The sequence below is a fragment of the Mercurialis annua genome, linkage group LG7, assembly GCF_937616625.2.
Source record: "Mercurialis annua linkage group LG7, ddMerAnnu1.2, whole genome shotgun sequence".
Lineage (NCBI taxonomy): Eukaryota > Viridiplantae > Streptophyta > Magnoliopsida > Malpighiales > Euphorbiaceae > Mercurialis > Mercurialis annua.
In genome coordinates, this window is record NC_065576.1 from 35,871,621 (window position 1) to 35,893,221 (window position 21,601).

The following is a 21,601-nucleotide window of genomic DNA, read 5'->3' on the forward strand; positions in this document are numbered from 1 at the left end:
TTTGAAGTATGTACTGAAGTGCTCTTTACTTTGTAGCACTGCAAAGGTCTTCAGCCTATTTTGAAGAAACCGAGTGCTTTAAAAAAAAGTAACATCTGTAGATATCAAGTATCGATTAAGATCAGGACAATAGCAACGATGTCCTTTTTTAAGACGAGAATAATCAAGAAAGACACTTAAGAGACTTAGAATCTAATTTTGTAACATGAGGACGAACATCTTTGACAAAACATGTACACCCAAAGATTAGCGGTTCGATAGGAAATAAAAGTTTATTAGGAAACAGAGTACTACAAGGAGCCTTACCGCGAAGGATAGAAGATGGCATACGATTGATTAAGAAACATGCAGTTGAAATTGCATCAGCCCAGAATGATTTAGGAACCTGCATCTGAAATAGTAGAGCTCTAGCAGTTTCAAGGAGGTGCCTGTTTTTCCTTTCAGGTAAACCATTTTGAAAGGGTGTATCAACACAAAAAGTTTGATGAAGAATACCATTTTAAGACATGTATGTTTGGAAAGAGTGGGATAAGTATTCTTTTGCATTACCACTTCTTAAGTTAAGCACAAAAAGATTAAATTGTGTCTTAATTTCAGCATAAAAATAGAAAAATGTGAAAATAACTCAGAACGATTTTTCATTAAATAAATCCAAGTAACACGCGAATAATCATCGATAAAAATGACAAAATAACGAAATCCAGTTTTAGACACTACAGAATAAGGACCCCAAATGTCAAAATGAACTAACTCAAAAGGACTACAAACCCGTTTATTGAATCTTGAACTTGAAAATACACTATGATGTTAGGCAAACTAACAAGACTGGCAATCTAAAATAGATATACTAGAAAATTGGGATATAATTGTTTAAGTAGTGGAAGTGATGGATGACCCAATCGGCAATGAATATCGAATCGAGTGAGGGCACTGGAACATGCAATGGCTTTAGGAACTTGAATATCCAATATTATAGTCCTCCTGATTTATGTCCTCGACCAATAGTCTTATTCGTCATAAGATCCTAAAAAGACAGTGGTCAAGAAAGAATGAGATACAACAATTTAATGATCGAGTAAGTTTGTTAACAAAGATTAAGTTGAAGAAAAATTGTGGAAGATGTAAGACAAATGATAAGGAAAGGGATGATGTTGCATTAATAGTGTCTGAGCCAATAACACGTGAAGGTGATCCATCTAGTAAACTAATAGTGATAGAAGAGGAATGTGGTTGAAAAAGAGGAAAATAAATTGGGGTTACTTGTCATATGATCTGTAACCCCAGAATCAATGACTCATTTTGATGAAGAGGAAAGAAGACATTGACTTGGATTACCTGAGTCGTCAATAGCAGTGATGGGCTGCGAGGGGGACCTTAATATCTCTTGATACTGAGAGAATTTACCATATTCATCTGCAGAAACCATGATTTTCTTATCAGTTTGCTGAGGAAAATGAGTTGTAGTAGCTACAATATGCGCAGGCAGGTTCCTTTAAAGCCTATTTTGCAATTTCTTGCAGGCTCATTTCGTGTTTCCGCACTCATTACAATAGTAGCACACAACTCCCCTTGTTCTTGAACCTGATTACTTGAACTTCCTCCTTTATTATTGTTCCTGGTGAAACGCCAAGAATGAAAATTTTGACTAATAAGGGCATTAATTAGCTGAGATGGAGCAAATGATAAGGTTGATTCATTGGGGACCACCCTACTAAAAGTCTCATGCAGCGTCAGAATTTGGGGACTAAAAAGAATTTGAGATTTTATTGACTCAAATTCAAGACGAAGACCAGTAAGAAAACTCATTACAACTATTTGCTCACTTTGAGCCCGTTGGACTGTCACGTTAGGACTAAAAGACATAACACATTAAGCTCCTTATATGTATGCTTAAAGTTCATGAAGTAAGCAGTGAAAGATAGGTCTTGCTGTTCAGTATGATGAAAACTTTGGCACACATCAAAAATACAGTAGATATTGTCTTTACCCAAATACATACAATATAGATAATCCATTAATTGCTTAACCTACTCATAATGATCAATGAGAGGAAGTATTTCACCATCGATTGAGTTCCTCAAATGCAAGAATATTCGAGAAACATCTGTTAATCAAGGTTCTTTGGTATTGTCATCCGGAGTATTATATGTCAGGTGATAAGCCTTATTGATGCTTTGTAAATACACACAGATTGTCTTGCTCCATCCATAAAAATTGACCGATTTAATTTTTGATCCGTAATTTTTGTTGTTGCCAGGAAAACATCGGTAGTGATGAAAACAGTTTTGGTATCACTCATGATTCCAAAAATATATAAAAATTCAGTCTCCAAATAAAAACACAAGTGTATAACTAGAAATACTAAAGGGAGGGGCTGCCTGCGCAAACAGAAGTTGGAAATAGAAGATGTTGGTGGTTGTCAGCGCACTGGTCGGATTGTTGTCGGAGTTTTAGGACAGACCGGTCTTCATTTTGAACTGTTATTTTGATTTCAGGTCTAAAGAAAGATCCAACCTTCCGTTTAAGAACCATCATTCGGCGTCGTCTATGGGAACGATCGTCTGTTCCTCTAAATAAAATAAATTTTGGTTCTACGGATATAAGCAAACCATGAAAGGCCAAGACAATGACGAACCACCGCCGCCCAGAGCGGGCGCAAAATAAAATTGCAACAACCAGTGGAGGTAACAATCAGACCATTCCACCGGCAACCAGTGGAGGAGTCACTCTACAGTCCAATCTACCTAGGATAACTGGGGGCAATAACGCTGTGATCACGGAGGAGGACAGATGATCCCAAAAGCAGATGCAGAGTAGAAAAACTAGGAAGACGAATGATTACAGTCACTGATGCATAGCTGAGATGCACGAGGACGAACAATCTCAAACGCAGATGGACGAGTAATTCCAGACGCAGATGCATAATAGAATCCCTAGGAGGACGAATGATCCTAGACGCGTATGAATAGTTTAAACATCAGGAGGACAGATGATCCCAGAAGTAGATGTAGAGTAGAAAAAATAGGAAGACGAATTATTTCAGTCGCTGATGTAGAGTGGAAACACTAGAAAGACGAACGATCCCAGACCCAGATGCAGAGTAAAAATACCAGGAGGGCTAATGATTGCATATGCAAATATATAATAAAAGAATGAGGAGGAATGATCCTAGATGCAAAGGGAATGGTCACGCCTACAACCCTATCATACATATATTTGTATGTGCCTTAATTATCATCGCTCTATCATATGGCAGTGATTAAAAGTGCGAACGACTTTCAAGACCTCTTTGTAAGACTCGCACGGGAATCGAGCCACAACAAAAACAAAACAATTAAACCATTAATTCCTTTCGGGAGGCCTATGCCCCATAGAAACTGCGACATTGAATTTTTAATTTTTCTAACGTCATAAAATTTCAATCTAGTAAATTCCAGGATCTAGCATGACCATTTGTGAAGTAAAAAACGACGCTTGACCCCCTAAAGAGGAGCTTCATTGGCACTTAGGAAAGAAAGAATACCACCATTTCCGCAAAAGGATGGAGATGCACCTCGATGAAAAGAGCATACATGCACCAGATATTTGGTGGTAGAGAGAGCATCTTCCCTAAAGAAACAGAAGATCCGTGTCAATGTATATGATGACACCAAAGGAAGAAATAGGGCACAAGAAAAAGAGGTGAAAATCCATTTGTCAAATAATAGAAAGGAGGAGGAAAAGAAGACTGTACCTCTACCACAATGGAAATAAATATCTGCACCTTTACTGCAGAAGGAGAAAGATGAGCGACCGCAGAAGGAGAATATCGCACAGGTACCGGCAAAGGATAAGGAAACTCTAGAAAAAAAAGTGAATAACTGGCCGTAGACGTAGAAGCCGTACTCACCCAAACAAGACTTAAGATATGCGTTAACTTGGAGGACGCGATGAGGGAAGGCAAAAATACATTTGTCGAATAAAAGAAAGGAGGAAGAGGAGAAAAGAACAATTGTAGACTCACCATTAAAGGAGATGCAGTTAAGTCTTTCCGGGCACATTAAAAGTATTTGTACATATGTGAAAAACTCTAGTGATCTTCAAAAAGGTCGGCAAAGAGAAAACAAGATGTTGAAGAACTAAATAGGAAGATCCAATAGAAGAGTAGTACAAACAGAGCATTTGAACCATGATACAGCAGCAGAAGCGACATAAGTTGGAACAAGATTTAAGCAGTTTAAAGGTAAAATCATGATTAAGAAACTAGCCACTTTCTAGGAGCTAATGTTAATTGCGCACAAGTACGTAAAATTACACAAAGTAAAAAGAACACTGTCAAAGCAATACGACAAAGAAAAACCAGAAAACCACCCAAGTATAGAAACAAAAGAGACAACGATCGGCTGTAGACGCGGAGATTGGCAGATGCAACAAACCATTTGACTTCACAATACAGAGTAGAGCACTAATGGAGATTTAACCGATGAAACAAAATTGCATCATGTATACTACCCCCAGGAAGCTTCGTCCAGATAAAGAATGAGACAAGATCAAGTATTGTAAAAGATATAAAACACAGATCGTTGATGGGACATGAAAAGGGAGTTGTCGTAGTTAAGGGAGCTAGACAACAGCCAAATGCTCTAACCATAAAGTGCCCCAACCACAAAAGAACACTAGAAGTTGTGCCTCACTGGGCATATACAATGTAAAGAAATCTAGCTAAAGTAAAGTATAAGGTATATACAACCATGTATATCAAGCAAAGTATCATCAAAATAAAGATTTTTCCATTAGAAGGAAAGGTCCAATTCATAAAGTTTCATATGAAGGAACAATCTTATTGATGAGAAGAATCGCTTTAGATGAAGGAACGATACATTTGATGAACAAGAAGAATTATTACATTTGACAAACAAGAAGGAACAGATAATGCTTTTAGAATATTCGCTCCATGAGAAGGAGAGAACTGCATCAAACGACATTTCATTAGAAGAACAGATAGCCACCCCACCAGAAGGAGGGGAATGTACTATACATCATTCTATTAGAAGGAATGATGCTCTATTAGAAAAAAAATAACCATACTAGAAGTCATATCAATAGAAGATATGGACACTACCCTAACAGAAGCATATCACAATGTACTAGATAGCTAAAATTAATTACGCAATTCAACAACCATAAATGATCAAAACAAGGATCTGATAGAAGGAATACATCTCTCCCAAGAACATATGTAACACCTCCAGGATAAGACTTCGAACCAGAAACTTCCTCCTCAAGGACATCCTTAGAATCTGACCCAGCCTTATCAATGTTAGAAGGAACAAGAACAAAATCTCCAATGGTAGACTTCTTAGAATCTTTACAATCACCATATGCATTAGACAATACCGACTTAGAAAGGGTCAAACTACCTCTAGCCATAGTAGATGAAGTAGTGGCCCAATGGAGATCTTGGCCAGTATCGTCTCTCGTTTTAGCTGCTGAAGCGGCGCACCTGAACAAGCTGCCAAAATAAAAGAGAAATCCTCAGAAGGAACAAATTTCCATATCTTTGGGAAACTGTAAAAGTAACCGCATAACAAATAGTGGCATCCTCCACATTCTCCTCATATCAGACACGAGGGTCAGGGTTAGTGTCATGATTTTTCTCGAATTATTTCACAGAACCTTGCTTAGAGCGGCGGGAAGATTATGAGGCCTCTTACGAAACCACATAAACCCCTTTCTTCAATGGGAGTTTAGAAGCAGAGGGCATAATATCTACGTCCGCTGAGGCCTTTCCAGTAGGGAATACATGGGCAAAAGAAACAACATAATTTGAATTTAAATTTTAAAATGATGAAGAAACGTATGACATTCTCCCATATGGCGTACAATAGAAACTTATCTTTTCAAACATGAAGACACCTAGCCAACTTGACAATAAGAATGTTCGTAGACTTAGACAAACAACCATAAATGATTGAAAATATGCTTTGAGGAAAGGGAGGACTAATGATGGATACGCAGATGACCTAGACGAACCAGTATCCGGACGAACCGGTCACAGGGACCTAAAACTAGACCAAATCCGAAAGGATAAGGCTATATAACAAAATTGATACTCAATCCCTATAAATCATGGGTTGGTACGAAATAATCTGGAATAAGTTGTAATGGAACACAAATACCATAAAGATGACTTTAAATCAAATACCAAGACAAAATCATATATATAAGGATCCAAAATCAAGGTATAAACCCTATTTTATTCTCTTTTACTATTTCGACTATCTTTTCTTACTAAGACATTTAACTTAGGCAACGGAGTGTGGTCGGACTAAACCGGTCCAATTCATTCAGATATGTTATTCTGATTTCAAGTCTAAAGAAAAATCCAATCCGCCGTTAAAAATCGTCAATTCTAATAATAGAAATAGAACTTTTAAACTAAAAAGATTTAAATAAAATATTAGACTTCTAAAATGAAAAAGAGGAAATATATACTAACAATATCAAAAGATTGGTTTTTGTTTTATCGATGAATTCAAAAAATTGGTTTTATGAGCAATTTTAAAATGTTAAATGATGTTCTCATAATAGTATAATATGGCTGGAAATTTTATAGACAAAAGGTCTACATGTCTCTTTGTATTTTTACTCGTGCAATTTAATATTTATATACATAATGTTAAAATAATTTTTTTTATTACGTTAATAAAGAATATACAAATTAAACTCTGTTATTTGAATAATACATGATCTCCACTGCTAAAATATAAAAGCAAATGAGAAACGTGTATGAATTTTCATGCCATTTACATAATATATTTGTCATTTTTGGTTCCAATTCTAGAAGAGTTTTGACAACTCAACAAATATTAAAAATTTAAAAGCAGCTTTGGATTGCAATGAATCCGTGAGTCGGATTTCCAACGGACTTTCTTATTGAAATGAACTGTTTTCTTTGCCTCTTCCAAATTGTGACCATCGTTTTTCTTTTTCAATCATACTTTCATTCAACAATGAAAATTATCATAAAATTTCTCATTCCAAAGGAAAAAATATATATATAAGAACTTGGGAGTGGAGATTAAAATACTAATTTATAATCTCTTTTGTTCATAAATTATCATGAATCCATTTTTTCAAATAGCTCATGGTAAATATATAATTTTTTATTATCACACACATATTTATATATTTTAAATGTTTTTATCGGTTAAATTTATATTAATTATCATTACAATTGATGACAATTTAACTATTAGATTTATTTTTAATAAAATGTTTCTGCTAAGTTTCATTTTTTTCGAAAAAGCAATAGCAAATGTAGACACATTTGTTTTTCTAGAGTTATGTACAATGCATATGAATTTATTTTTCTGTCACGAGTTGTATACATTGAACATTTTTGTTGTACATTATTTATTAAAAAGCCTAATATCTTAAAAACACCCGACCATTTAGCCTCTTTTTAATTTTACAATGACATTGAAAACTGGTTAATGTTTTTCTATTTCGCATTTTTTATTTCAATTGTACCGTTAAACATTAAATTGACCTTTTTTCATTTGAAAAAAGTTCAAAAAGATTTTTTAAATTGACCCTTTTTACATTAAATTGACCTTTTTTGAGGAACTTTTTGAACTTTTTTCAAATAAACAATTTAATACTTAAGTGTATAATTAAAATGAAAAAAATATAAATTAGGATAAAATTGACCAGTCTTCAACATCAAAATAAGATTAAAAAGAAATTAAAAGATTGAGAATTTTTAAACTATTGGACCTTCATTAAAATTTTTAATTTTTAATTTTTTCAAAAAAACATAGGTCATGTTTGGATGGATTCACATCAAAACCCAACTAGCCATGACTCTTTTATAGGTACGTCCAAATTCAGTCCGCATATACTTAATATGAATGACTTAGGGGGTGTTTGATAACCCAACTTATTACTTAAATTAATATATTAAGCACTTAATTGTTTTAAGTTGGTTTGATAACTCAAAAAAGTTCAACTTAACTTATTCAGTTAAGTCAAAAACCACTTAAAATAATAAGTCAAAAATTTTGACTTATTTTTTTTTTACTGAAAACATTAAATTATTAAATATAAGTTTTATCATTCAATAAACTTTATATTTTTATTATTTTCAATTATTAGTCATGAATAAAAATATTTTATCTCATATTTTTTTATTATCACTAATTATACTTAAATTAGCACTTAAAATTGCAAATTACTATATTTTTCATCATGAATATTTTATTCTCCATCTTTATTTTGTTTTTATAGTCTATATGTCATTATTTAATATATCCGCTTTTAAAATTTTATTTAGACTTCCGTTTGTAACACACAACAATGATTATCAGATTTAAACGGTTTTTTAAAGTTTTAAAAGGTATTTTATTTATGGACCGATTTTCAAGTTAAAGAGGAGAATCGTTATATCTTTAAAAACTAATTATCAATATAAGCAACTCAAATTTATGATTTTTATTTGTAATATGTGTATTATTCATAATATTTTTTAAATATTTTTTATTTATATTTTAAAAATTATTTATATTTAGTACTCCCTCCGTTCCATTTAAGAAGGGACATATCTCATTTTTATTTGTCCCACTTAAGAAGGACATATCGTGCTTTTTGTGCCAATTTATATGAATTTTTCTTTTTTATCCCCTTTTCTCTTTCCATAATTAATGACTATAAGCTTATACACAAAATACAACACTATCATAAATAGGGGTAAAATAAGAAAACACTATAGTAATTAATGCTTTCTTAATATATGTGAAAAAGTCATTTGTCACTTCTTAAACGGGACGGAGGGAGTAATTTATTTTTAAAATAGTTAATCTTTACAGATTTATATATAAATATAATAATTTCAATAATATTCAGTAGTTACAGACTTGCAGTTATCAAACAGACTTATTTAATTCAGCACTTAAAAAAATCAGCAATTATTATTTTCAGCACTTAAAATTCAGCACTTAATTTTCAGCACTTAATTTTCAGCACTTAATTTTCAATTTTATCAAACGCCACCTTAGTTTCGACTCATGAATTATATTTATATGGATTCAAACTAAATATTTGGACACATACATAATCGAATTTAAAATAGTTTGAATAAAACTCAAGTGTATCTGTTCTTTTACCTCTAGTGTGCTTTTTTGTAAGGCACTTTTTGTACGAAAATTTTGAGTGTTGGTTTTTGTCATTTTTTATGACCTAGTGTTGGTATTTGCCACTTTTGTGACCTTTTAATATTATATCATTCATTAAAAAAATCAAGTGTTTTAGTAGATATCTAGCTCGTTGAACATGTATACAATGCAACGGTTATATCACATCACTTGTGCAACAAGACAATGATATGTTTGTTAGGATATCTAATAAAAATATTTAGGGGGTGTTTGGTTGGACCAAAAAAAGGCCAGGAATGGGAATGGGAATGGCCCATTCCCATTGAATCTGTTTGTTTCATAAAAAAAGGCCCGGAATGGGAATTCTAAACCCCATGGAATGGGAATGGCCCATTCCCTAGCAGACCCAGGTCAATCATTCCCATTCCTGACCTAATTTGTGATTTTGAAAAAATAATCGTTTCTCTCCTCTGCACCTCGACTGGTCATCGCCGTTGCCACTACTCCGCCACCACTGTTGCTGCTCCTCCACCGTCGATCCTCCTCCACCTTTGCTGCTCAACCACCGTCGATCCTCCTCCACCTTTGCTGCTCAACCACCGTCGATGCTTTAATCCTTTCCCTCCGCTGCTCGCTTCACTCTCGCCGGAGCTCCACTTCCACTGTCGCTGCTCTAATCTTACTGCTCGTGTCTGTCCGCTCTTCATGTCCCTCCGCTGCTTCAGTCTCGCCGGCGCTCTACTTCCATGGTCGCTGCTCTAATCCTGCTGCTTGTGTCCCTCCACTTCTTCAGTCTCGCCGGCGCCCCACTTACAGCCGCTGCTCTTTCTTAGGTAAGGATGTGCCTATATGTTAATTCTTTTACTCAGATTTCCTTATCTTGTTGGTTTGTGACTGATGGGTTTTGCATGCTTTTCTTTTGTTTCTGATTTCTCATTTTGTTTGCATTCTTCTGTTTTTGTTGGATGAGATTTTTTGTTTATTTGATTGTAAGCTTCCAGACAGGGCATTTAGGGTATTTGTTGATGTTTTTTGTTATATTGTTAAATGAATCGCTCCGTTAATGATTTTGGTTATTCAAATGTTACCAAATGCTGATACAAATCAATGGTATATGCTGCATTTTTTCAATATTTAAGCAAATTTAGTTATTCTAAAATGCATTTTAACTTCAAAAACAAGTCTGCATTTTGTACTTGCATTCATTATTAATCCCAAATGTTACAAAATCAATAGGCAATATAAATATTTTAACATCTAATGACCTGAATTCAGTACTCATATTAGCTGTTTTTCTATGGGGAAATACTCTTTTGAAAGTGAAAGTGGTGATATGCTTAATTACAGGAACACTTTATGAGCCATTTTGTGGGCAACTAGCAAGTTCATATGTTTATTTGCACTAGTTTTAATCTATGTTGCTCGTGTCCTTCTGCTTGATTAGTACATTTATAGCCGGAATTGAAACTTTACTGAACTTTTGGCTGGAGACTTTACTGAAGTAAAATTGACAGAAAGGGAACTATTTCTTTTTATTAAAGTATTGTGATAACTTAACGAAACTATCACAAATTGGCAATGCACTTAATGACTTCTTATCAATAAGGAGAGACTAACTGATGCTTTATTTGATTTTGCCTATCTTAATGTAGATAAGTCTTTTAGCTTCTTTTTCATTTTATATAAATGTCTCTTTTACCATTTTTGCTCTGCAATCTGGATAAGTCTTTTAGCTTCTGGATAAGTCTTTTAGCTTCTGCACTATTTCTTTTTTAGTTTAATAATCCATAAATCTGAATTTACATTAATTATTAATTTTCACTGATATTTTTTTTATTATAGAAATGCCTCATTTAGGACTCTCATTGAAAAGAAAGCAGAATTTCCGACGACTTCACTTCATGATAGTTATTATACTTGTAGTTTATACCATGTACGCGAGTTGGTATATGATGGGTGCAACTATTCTTAGTAGACGTCAATTAAGAGATACAAAAAAAGATAGAAAGAGAAATAGATTTGCGAATATATGTAGGCTCATAAAAGAAAGTGATGATGTGTGTAAGAGTGAACTTCGCATGGATAGACGTACATTTTTTATTCTTTGTGAGATGCTTAGGGATATTGGAGGTTTACAAGCGACCCGGAATATGTCATTGGAAGAAATTGTTTCAATTTTTTTATATGTTTTATCTCATCATCAAAAGAATAGGACAATGTGTACTTATTTTATAAGAAGTGGAGAATCTGTGAGTAGACATTTTAACCGTTGTTTGAAAGCTGTCCTGAAATTGCATGATGAACTATTAAAAAAGCCTACACCAATAACCGATGATTGCACCGATGATAGATGGAAATGCTTTAAGGTATGTAAAAAAAATATTTCTAACTAGTGTAATAGTTAAGTTATATACATTATCATGATTTATCGAGGTGTTGTTTTTTATGTAGAATTGTCTAGGAGCATTAGATGGTACTTACATTAATGTGAAAGCACCCGTTGAGGAAAGATCTAGATATCGGACAAGAAAAGGAAATATAGCAATGAACGTCTTAGGTGTTTGTTCACCTGATATGCAATTCATCTATGTGTTACCTGGTTGGGAGGGTTCAGCGGCGCATGATGGTCGTGTCCTACGAGATGCGATTTCACGGCCTAACGGTCTAAAAATTCCTCAAGGTAACACTAGCCAACAATACAATTCTATATTTATTAAAAATAATTTTGGACTACAAGCTATAAAACAATATTTTATTTTTTATGTGCAAAGGTTGCTATTACTTGGTGGATGCTGGATACACTAATGGTGAGGGATTTCTTGCTCCATATCGAGGGCAACGTTATCATCTAGATGAGTGGAGAGGTGATAGGCAGCCACAAACTGCAGAGGAATATTTCAACATGAAACACTCTAGAGCTAGAAATGTCATCGAAAGATGTTTTGGTGTGCTTAAGGGAAAATGGTCTATTCTTAGAAGTTGCTCTTACTATCCAATTAAGACCCAAGGACGTATCATTCTAGCATGTTGTTTATTGCACAATTTGATTAGAAGAAACATGCCAACAGATATAGAAGTACTTTATGAAGAAGAAGAAGAAGATATAGATGATGATGATGATAGTGAAAGTGAAATGGAATGCATCACAACAATTCAAACATCTAATCATTGGAGTAATTTCAGAAATTCACATGCCCAACAAATATTCAACAACTGGAGAGTTAACTTTAGTAGAGCCAATAGTATGTTGTAACTTTGCTATTATTAGTTAGTATTAAGTATTGCAAAGAAACGATTACCTTTTATGCAAGGTTACTTTTTGTAATAACTTGTGAATGTGTTTATTAGTGTGCTTATTTTTTTTATGAAAGACTGATTATTGAATTCTATTTATTTCTATTTCTTTTACTTTTTATCTTTGTTTTACTGTTTCATTGTTGGATTTTTCCATTTTCAGGCTTTCTGAGCAATGTCTTAATTAGAATTGTAGTAAACTTCTTTTGTTGCAGGTTGGAGGAATCTACTGGAAACACTCAAAATTGAAGTTGCAGAATATGATGATTTCCTGCTGTTAGATATCGAGGAACACTACAGTAAGCTCCCCTACAATTCTAATGTAGTGCACTTATAAAAGAAGGGTAAGAAATGGTAACTTACCATTGGTAACTGAAAATAATAGAAAAAAAATTGCTGTTAACAAAAGCTAAAGTATGATATAATGTTTGCTCTTTAGTCTATGTTTGAGACAAAACATGATTTAATTGTGGTGATTTAAGGGCTCACTAGTGCCATTATTAAGAGTCCAAGTTAGCATTTTTTAGAGCTGCATATTCACTTTACTTTTTATTGATTCTGGATATGCAGTATTTTAAGTTCATTTTGTGCTGATTAGTGAATGTTGTTGTGCTAAGTGTTGTGACTGATTTCTTTATTATTGCTAGGATGGATTTCGTTGAAAGCAATCAACATTTTCGAGGAAGAGGTAAGAATAAAAGGAGTTGGACTGCCGAAGAGGATGCTGTTTTGATAGAGAGCTTACAACAAGTGGCTACAGAACCTAAATATAAACAAGGCAACACCTGGAAGAATGGATATTTGTTACGAGCAGAAGAATTGATGAATATAAGACTTCCTTCGTGTGGTTTGAGAGCAAATCCTCATATTGATTCACGGTGGAAAACTATGAAGACAAAATATAATGCCATAGCTGAAATGTTGAACAAATCTGGATTTGCTTGGGATGATTCAAGAAAAATGGTTCAGTGTGAAAAATCTGTTTTTGAGGAATGGTGTCAGGTAATTCTGATTTTTTTTCTCTTATTTTTATTTTTATTCTAATTATAATTACTTGGCGAGTGCTTGAGATGCAAGAATCATGGTTAAGCTGCATGTATAGTTTGTAATGCTTACTGCATTGTTGTTTATGCAAGTTTTGTCGTGAACATCATATTTTTTTGTTTTGAATCAGTTGTTTGTTGCAATATCAGTTGTAGTTTTCAACAATTATTTTGGTTCTCTGATTTATTCTTAGGGGCTGTTTGTTTCTCGTATTTGTAGAATCACAGGGATGCCAAAGGACTTTGGGGTGTATCTTTTCCGTTATTTCATGAAATTGGAGAATTGGTTGGCAAGGATAGAGCAACAGGCAAAAATGTTGAAATTTTGAAGAAGCTATCGCAAATATGGAAAATGAGACAGATAATCAAACAAATTCAGCTCATGAAGATAATGAAGAAGATGATATATCAATAACTCATTCAACAACTCAGTCTTCATCTAAAAGAGTCAAGAGACGCCATAGGGAAACGAGGAAGGAAGCAAGTGAATCTGATGAGTCGAGTATGGCTACTTCATTTGTAAATGTTTCTTCTAATCTCAACTCGTTTATGCAGAATATGAATACACATCTTGGAACAATGGCGAGTGTATGGTCTCGTGCAGAGGAGCGTGAGCAAGATATAATTGAGAAAAGCAACAATGTATTGAGTGAGTTGCTTCTTATAGACAATTTGTCGAGTGCTGAAGCATTGCAAGCCGCTGATATTCTCACAGCGGAACCAAACAAATTGAGGGTGTTCTATCAAGCTCCACCAAATCTTAGAAGGCAGTATATCACTAGTCTTCTTTATGGTAAGCTTCATACTTTTTTCATTTTTAACTATTCGAGTTCAATTTCAACTGTCTTAAAATTTTTGTTCAATTGCCTACAAGTGTGATAGCTTGCTATGTGTTTATGCTAGAAGATGGATGGTAAACCGTTGACAATTTTAGCTTAAGTTGATGATGTGATCATGTGAAAGATGAAAACAGACCTTGTCTTTGTATGAGTTTATGCCCTTTTTTGTGTAATATCAAATAATATGTAACTTGTTTGAACAATGATCTGCTTCTTATACATGTATTTGTTTTGTTTGAATGTTTGATAATATGTAGAGTATTTAATATTTGTTGGTTTCATTATCTTATATATTTTGTAATTGTATTTGTAGGTTAATTACTCCAAGGCTATTGACGGTGTTTTCGAGTGTTTCAATTTCAAAATTATCATGTATTTTTTTAGTTTATGGATTCGAATTTAGAACGATGTTGATTAAAACGTTGATGTTTGTGTTATAAACAAATTATTCTAGACATATTTCTAATGAATGACTTAATTGCAATTTATAAAAAATTATGTAATTTAATTATCTTTTATTTTTGTGTTATTTTTCAAATTTATTCTAGACATAATAATTTATTCTAGACATATATTTTTAATGAACGATTTAATTACAATTTATGAAAATTGTATATTTTAATTATTTATTATTTTTTGCATAAATTTTAGATTTTTTGAGACATAATTAATAATAGATTTAAAAAATAAAATTGATTCCCATTCCCATTCCCATTCCCATTATGAATTATTGGCAAACAAACACATATTAATGGAATCATTCCCATTCCTTGGTGGAACCAAACAACATAGCAAAATTTCCATTCCCATTCCCATTCCCACCCATTCCCATTCCCATTTCCATTCCCATTCCCATTCCGGACTTTGAACCAAACGGCCCCTTAGATATTTTAGTATGGCAAACATTTTTTAGATTATTATAAAATTAATTGGGCATAATTGTTATAGCGTGGAATATACTCATCGAGGCCGACCTACCAAATTCTCGAGTAAAGGGTGCAAAAATAAATTAACAGCAAATATTGGAATAAAGAGAAAATTTCCGTAATTTGTACATTAATCCATTACCTATATACAAAATTTTCTCCACTACAGAATTTCCAATAGGATCAATTCTATATAAAATAGACATCAATTGATTCAGCCGTTAGGGCCATAATTTTTTTGATAATTAGAGAAGGGAAGTAAGACTCGAACATGAGACCTCTTATCAAAATGTCTGTGACTATTACCACTGTGCTACAAGAGCACCGGCATTTGCGCCATAATTAACTACCTAGTTTTACTATTGTCGAAAAAACTCCTGGCTAATTAGTTACTCAACTTCTTTGGCTTCTCATTTTAGCTCCCCAGCTCATATTCCCCATATCAATATTACTATTACTTTTCCTTATTAGCTCCTCAAGCTGAGATTGCCATCTTCGTTCCCACTCCAATCCATCTTCACGGTACAAGCCCGATCGGTATCGTTTTCCGCCCGAGAAAACAGTGTTAAAGCCACTATTTCCTATGCAGCTCATATCTCTATCATACAAAGCCCTTCTTTCAGGGTCAGACAATGTCTCATAAGCCTCCTGAACCTCAATAAACCTCTTTGTATACTCTTCTTTTCGTCCCGGGGGCGACACGTCGGGATGATACTTCCTCGCCAGTTGCTTGTACGCTTTCTTGATTTCTGCGTGTGTTCCGGTTTCCGAAATTCCTAACAAGCTATAAAAGCTCTGGCTGTTTTCCACGTAAATGCTATCGGAAACCGCCGTGGCGGAGGCCTTGATCGACGGAATGGTGGCGGTTTTGAGCGGAAATCTTGACTTGGGGAGATGGGTAGTGAAGGAAAGGTGAGAGCATGGATGGAGTGAGGATGTTTTAGTGGAAAAATTGGGTTTCAAGAAAGAATTGCAGGTTCCCGATGAGATAGTTGCTGTAGTAGTACTCATTTTTTTCTCTGTTTTGTTATTGCTGTTTGTTTTAGTGTGGCAGTTATTGATTTGTTTAGGTGAAGTTATTTTGTTTATATAGTGAGAGAATTTAAAAATCTAGAAGTTACGTTATTGATCAAATAAAACAGTTAAGAATCTAGAAGGGGTATATAGAAAAATAATTAAATATAGAAATGAAAAAGGAAATGGTAATTTAGTTTTGAAAAGCTAAGAATGAATTGGAAAAGACAGGATAAAGAAAATTCAACGCGGTTGTCACTGAATTTCTTAAAACCATATGTAGTAAGCTAACATTTTATAACTAAAATGGTTACTATCATTTTATTAAATAAGAGTAGGTGAGTGTTTTTTCTATATAAATTAATCCTCTTTTATAAATAAATAAATTATTTAGGTCGAATAATATTTTTAATATTTATACTTATTAAATTGTATATTAATTCGAGATGGAAGGACTAAATTTTATTTGTCATGAATGTTAATATAAATAAGATTTCAAACAGAAAAAAATATTAACAAGGTCAGTTTAATTAATTTATTTTTTAAAACAATTGTTAAGAGAAAAGAAAAAGAATTGTAGAGCAAGTAATATTGTTAAAAAGGTAATTAATGAATTGGGTTATAGAAGTTTCTATGAATTGAAATATTTTTTAAGGAAATTACAGTGGGCAAGCTAACGGTGTAACAGGAAGGCATGACAACTCATGTGAATGGATTCCATTCCCGATACAGCCAAACACCATCTTGGGCGCCAATGTATTAAAAAATGGTCTAATTACTTAAAAACTTTCCACGTTGAACTTTTTTTGTTTATATCCCAATTTAAGAAAATTTTCATTTGTACTATATTTCAGATTTTTCGTTTTCACCTCTACCCTAATTAAAGGTACAATTGATAATTTAAATAATTTAAGAATAAAACGTTTAATAACTAAATAGACGGATTTTACCATTTTTTTTATTTGGACAAATACAAACAAGTCCTTTAATATTAAAAAACATTAAATAGGTCCTAACAATTAATTATTTTTTAAAAATTTATTAAAGAATTAAATTCTTAAAACAAATTTTCGATCTACCACATACTTCTTCGATTTAAGAACCCGTCACTAAATTTAAACAAAAAAAAATAATTTTTTTCGACTTCTGTACTCCTCCGCCTGAGCCGCCGCCGTCCACCCTCCGGAAAAGGAGGAGCAGCAGCTCCTCCATTCATGGAAGGAGGAGCTACTGTTCCTCCTTCCATGGAGGAACACGTCCTCCTTCGTGGAAGGAGGACGACGACGGTGGATCATAATTTTTTTATTTTTATATAAATTTTAATTTTTTTACGGTTTTTGATTTTTAAAAAATTATTGATAATCAATATAAATTAAATAATTATTATTAGTTGATTTTTTTAAACGAGATGGTATTTTTGTAAAATTAATAACATTTACGTTTAATTAAAATATAGGTTAAAAATGAAAGACTATTTTAATTTTTTTAGATGAAAAAAGATCAATTTAGTGTTTTAGGGTAGAGTTGAAAATGAAAAACTTGAAATAGGGTACAATTGAAAATTTTTCTAGGTCAGGGTATAAAAAAAAATTCAACGTGGGGTGTTTTTAACTAATTAGCCCTTAAAAAATCATTTAAAATTGTTGCAATTTATCTACCACATATTTTGGATAACTATTTCTGGATTCAAAATCATCTTCAAACATAACTTGGCTAGTTTTTTTTTTTTTTTTTTTAAAAAAAAGCGTCTGTCTTTTTCATTTAAGAGATCTGAATATTTAAGAAAAATCAAATTATATACTTATATAGTATAACTTTCTTAAATCGGTAAAATAATTGATAGATATTAAACCTTAAGGTTCGGAAGATGAACAGATAAGGGACCTCAGACTGACAATACCGAATTCTCAAGATCACCTATTCGATCGCATCAGAAGTGGCTGCCCCAAAATTTTTATTTCCTCAATTTGTTTTTTAATTATTGTTATAGATGACTTATCTCATTATAAATTAATCCAACGGTAATCATTTATTAATTTTTTTCATGGTCATGTGCATATGCCACCTTTTTTTTATTACGAATCAATCCACCAGCTCATTTTAATTGGTGGACTGCTAAATACCGTCCTGATTTTACTACATACAGTTCTCTATTATTATCTTTCTATTTTTTAGCTAAAAATCTCACAGTCAAACTCTCTCAACTCATATTTAAACCCGAAGAACGACGATCACCATGTCGAGCTCAAATGTCGGATTCTAATCGGGAAAGTGGACGAAAACAATCGGTAAGTAATGTTATTTAACTAATATTATTTTAAATTGGTAAATGCAGAAACAGCTTAGTAGAGGAAAGAGTACACTGATACCTACGGAAACTAAAGGGTCGGGAGCTTCACATACCTAGGCTCGTAATGTGACCGCCTCACAAAGATGGATGAGGACTACAACTGCTGCTGCTGAGAGACATTATCGAGCAGACGATGATTGGCCCGACGTCTCTTTCTGAGTGATGATCCGCAGAGTTTAGAGGAACCAGCACCCCCCCTCTCCCGCCCAACGGAGGACCGATGGACGGTTCACTTCATCATCGTTCGTAGGTAAATATAATTCAAATATTACGTGAATTTAAGAATATTTATAAAAATATAAATTTGTATTAATTATTGTAATCATAATTACAGAGTCGACTAGACAATCTCAAGCAGACCCTGTTGATGGTTGGATCGTCCGTGCTCCAGTGCCAGGTGGACCCCGTGACAGTATTATAAGTCCTAGTTTTCTTGGACATGTTGGTTCCGGGATATGGGAGGGGGAGTTTATGTCACGATCAAAAATCGGGTCGTGACCGGCGCTAGGGAATGGGAGTGGCAGTTCCGAAACCCGTAGCAAGCCTAAATTTACTTAAAACTTTTTTGCGTTTTAAAACCGTTATAATATTTAGTAAAATCATTTTAAAAAAACGGCGATATAACATTTGAAAACTTAATAAACCACACCTGTTGAAACACACAAACCACCTTGTATAAAATATCAGATAACCATATATTAAATTTCTAGATAATTCACTTTTCAAAAATATATCGCTAGTACATGGTATAAGACAAGTATAAATCGTTTGCTACCGGCTAAGTCTACTATCATGACTACTGCAGCTCTAAGAAGGATAGAACTTTTCATAACTGAGACTTCCGAACATTGAATGGAAGCTCGACCACCTCATCATATGTTAAGCCTGAAAGGAAACATTATTGGAGGTTAGACAACGCTGAGTGAGTTCACAATTTACAAACAATATTATAATTAAAATAAGATCGCATTCATAATAAAACATACTCTACTATATATTCAATTAATAACTTGCATTTAAACATAATTCGATAATAAACGATTAACTACACATAAACAAATATAAAATATAATGTAATAGTTTCCAATGTCGGATTCGTTCGAAATCCTAAACCCAAGTGCTATGGACTTATTTGACACAATCGATAATAACTGTTTTTCGATCATATCGTCCAAGTGGTTGGGTCCCGAGATAGTTCCATCGAGTTAACCGCAACCATCTCTTAATCCCAAGTTGTGGGTGTCGAGATAGTTCGACTGAGTTAACCCACTAGACAAAGGTCCCGAGATAGTTTCACCGAGTTAAACCTCGTGTCTATCAATTTTTTTTATCCTTTTCCTTATTCGATCGATATTCATAATTTATCATTGCAAATAATTGACCATAGACGCCTAAACTCGTATCAGTATTGGTGATCACACAGCCTATTGACGCCCAATAGGTAGCTCGTTACCCTCAGATCACATATTAGGTTTAATAATAACATTTTCACAAAAAAAACAATTTATAGATTTCTTATAACAAATACTTAAATAACAGAGTTACTTTCAGAAATTGAAAGCAAAATGAAATCTTATTTCTTAATCTTTCAAGATTACAAGCCACAACTTTATATAGTAAGCTGAGTTTACAGAAAAATAACTGCCACATGACATGTGTCATGGTTACATTGGCTAAAGCTATAACAAACTACAATACACACTTGTCATCATTTTCTAACTAACTTCACACACACTGCATGTACTTGGACAGCTCATCACCAGCTCAGCATAATGAACTCTGAACAACTCATCAACACCTTAGCAGCATAAGCTTGAACACAGCAGAAAACACAGCAGAAATCAATTCTGCTAATACCCCCCCTCAAGCTGGAGCATATAAGTTTTGTATGCCCAGCTTGGATATAGAAGCCTTGAACACAGCAGGAGTCAAAGGCTTGGTTAGAAAATCTGCCAATTGATTTGTAGAGGAAACTGGCAAACGATGTATAACTTGTGCTTGATGTTTTTGTCTAACCAAATGGCAATCAATTTCTATATGCTTGGTTCGTTCATGAAAAATAGGGTTCTGAGCTATGTGTATTGCTGATTGGTTGTCACAGTATAAAGAAGCAGACGTGGAATGAGGAATACCAAGATCTTTTAAGAGATAAAGAAGCCATTGTATCTCACAAGTTGTTGCAGCCAAAGCTCTATATTATGCTTCAGAAGAATTTCTGGAGATTGTAGCCTGCTTTTTAGATTTCCAGGAAATCAAAGATGAACCAAGAAAAACACAGAAACCTGTGATGGATCTCCTAGTGTCAGAGCAAGCAGCCCAATCTGAATCAGAGAAGGCTTTCAAAGTCAAATCTGGATCAGTAGCAAAGTAAATGCCTTGACCTGGAGAGGATTTGAGATATCTAAGTAAATGGTGAGCAGCCTTGAGATGAATTGAAGTAGGTCTATCCATGAATTGAGAAAGCTGCTGTACAGCAAAAGCTATATCTGGTCTAGTAGTGCAGAGATAGATTTATTTTCCAATTAATCTTCTATAAACAGAAACATCCTCTAAAAGAGTGCCAGAAGAATCTGTGAGCTTCAAAGTAGAAAGCATGGGAGTTGAAACTGGTTTTGAGCCAATGAAACCAATTTCTTGTAACAAGTCAAGTGTATATTTCCCTTTGACATATGTTGAGTCCTTTATGAGATCTGGCAATCTCTAAACCCAGAAAAAACTTCAACTCACCCAGATCTTTGATTTTGTAACATTCATGTAAGAACTCTTTGATAGACTGAATCTCAGAAATACTGTTACCTGTAAGTATTACATCATCCACATATATCAGAAGAGCTGTAAAAGAAGAAGAAGTTTGCTTGATGAACAGACTTGAATCTCCAGTAGCCTGTGAATATCCTTGATAAAACAAGGAAGAAGTCAGCTTTGAATTCCATTCTCTACTGGCTTGTTTAAGGCCATACAAAGACTTTTGTAACTTGCAAACTTGAGTAGAATCTGAAATAGG

General features: G+C 33.6%; 3 protein-coding genes across 4 annotated transcripts; 2 read left to right on the forward strand and 1 right to left on the reverse strand.

The window, feature by feature from the left end:
* Positions 1-9,714: 9,714 nt before the first annotated feature.
* Positions 9,715-14,825, forward strand: LOC126657108 (uncharacterized). 2 transcript variants are annotated; one of them, XM_056103872.1, is made up of 5 exons: positions 9,715-9,964; positions 12,641-12,724; positions 13,073-13,427; positions 14,024-14,261; positions 14,621-14,825. In XM_056103872.1, exons 3-5 carry the CDS (start codon positions 13,074-13,076, stop codon positions 14,623-14,625), a joined length of 597 nt encoding a protein of 198 aa, XP_055959847.1. In that variant the 5' UTR covers positions 9,715-9,964; positions 12,641-12,724; position 13,073; the 3' UTR covers positions 14,626-14,825. The 2 variants fall into 2 exon arrangements, with proteins under 2 accessions (XP_055959847.1, XP_055959848.1); XM_056103873.1 differs by lacking the exon at positions 14,621-14,825 and having other exon boundaries at positions 13,689-14,116.
* On the forward strand, positions 10,976-12,606 carry LOC130014841 (protein ALP1-like). Its single transcript, XM_056103793.1, has 3 exons — positions 10,976-11,497; positions 11,583-11,811; positions 11,903-12,606. The coding sequence occupies exons 1-3, from the start codon at positions 10,976-10,978 to the stop codon at positions 12,382-12,384; spliced, it is 1,233 nt and encodes a 410-aa protein (XP_055959768.1). The 3' UTR covers positions 12,385-12,606.
* Positions 14,826-15,329: 504 nt separating the features above from the next.
* Positions 15,330-16,307, reverse strand: LOC126655672 (chaperone protein dnaJ 20, chloroplastic-like). Its single transcript, XM_050349920.2, has one exon. The coding sequence runs from the start codon at positions 16,242-16,244 to the stop codon at positions 15,627-15,629; it is 618 nt and encodes a 205-aa protein (XP_050205877.1). The 5' UTR covers positions 16,245-16,307; the 3' UTR covers positions 15,330-15,626.
* Positions 16,308-21,601: the final 5,294 nt, after the last annotated feature.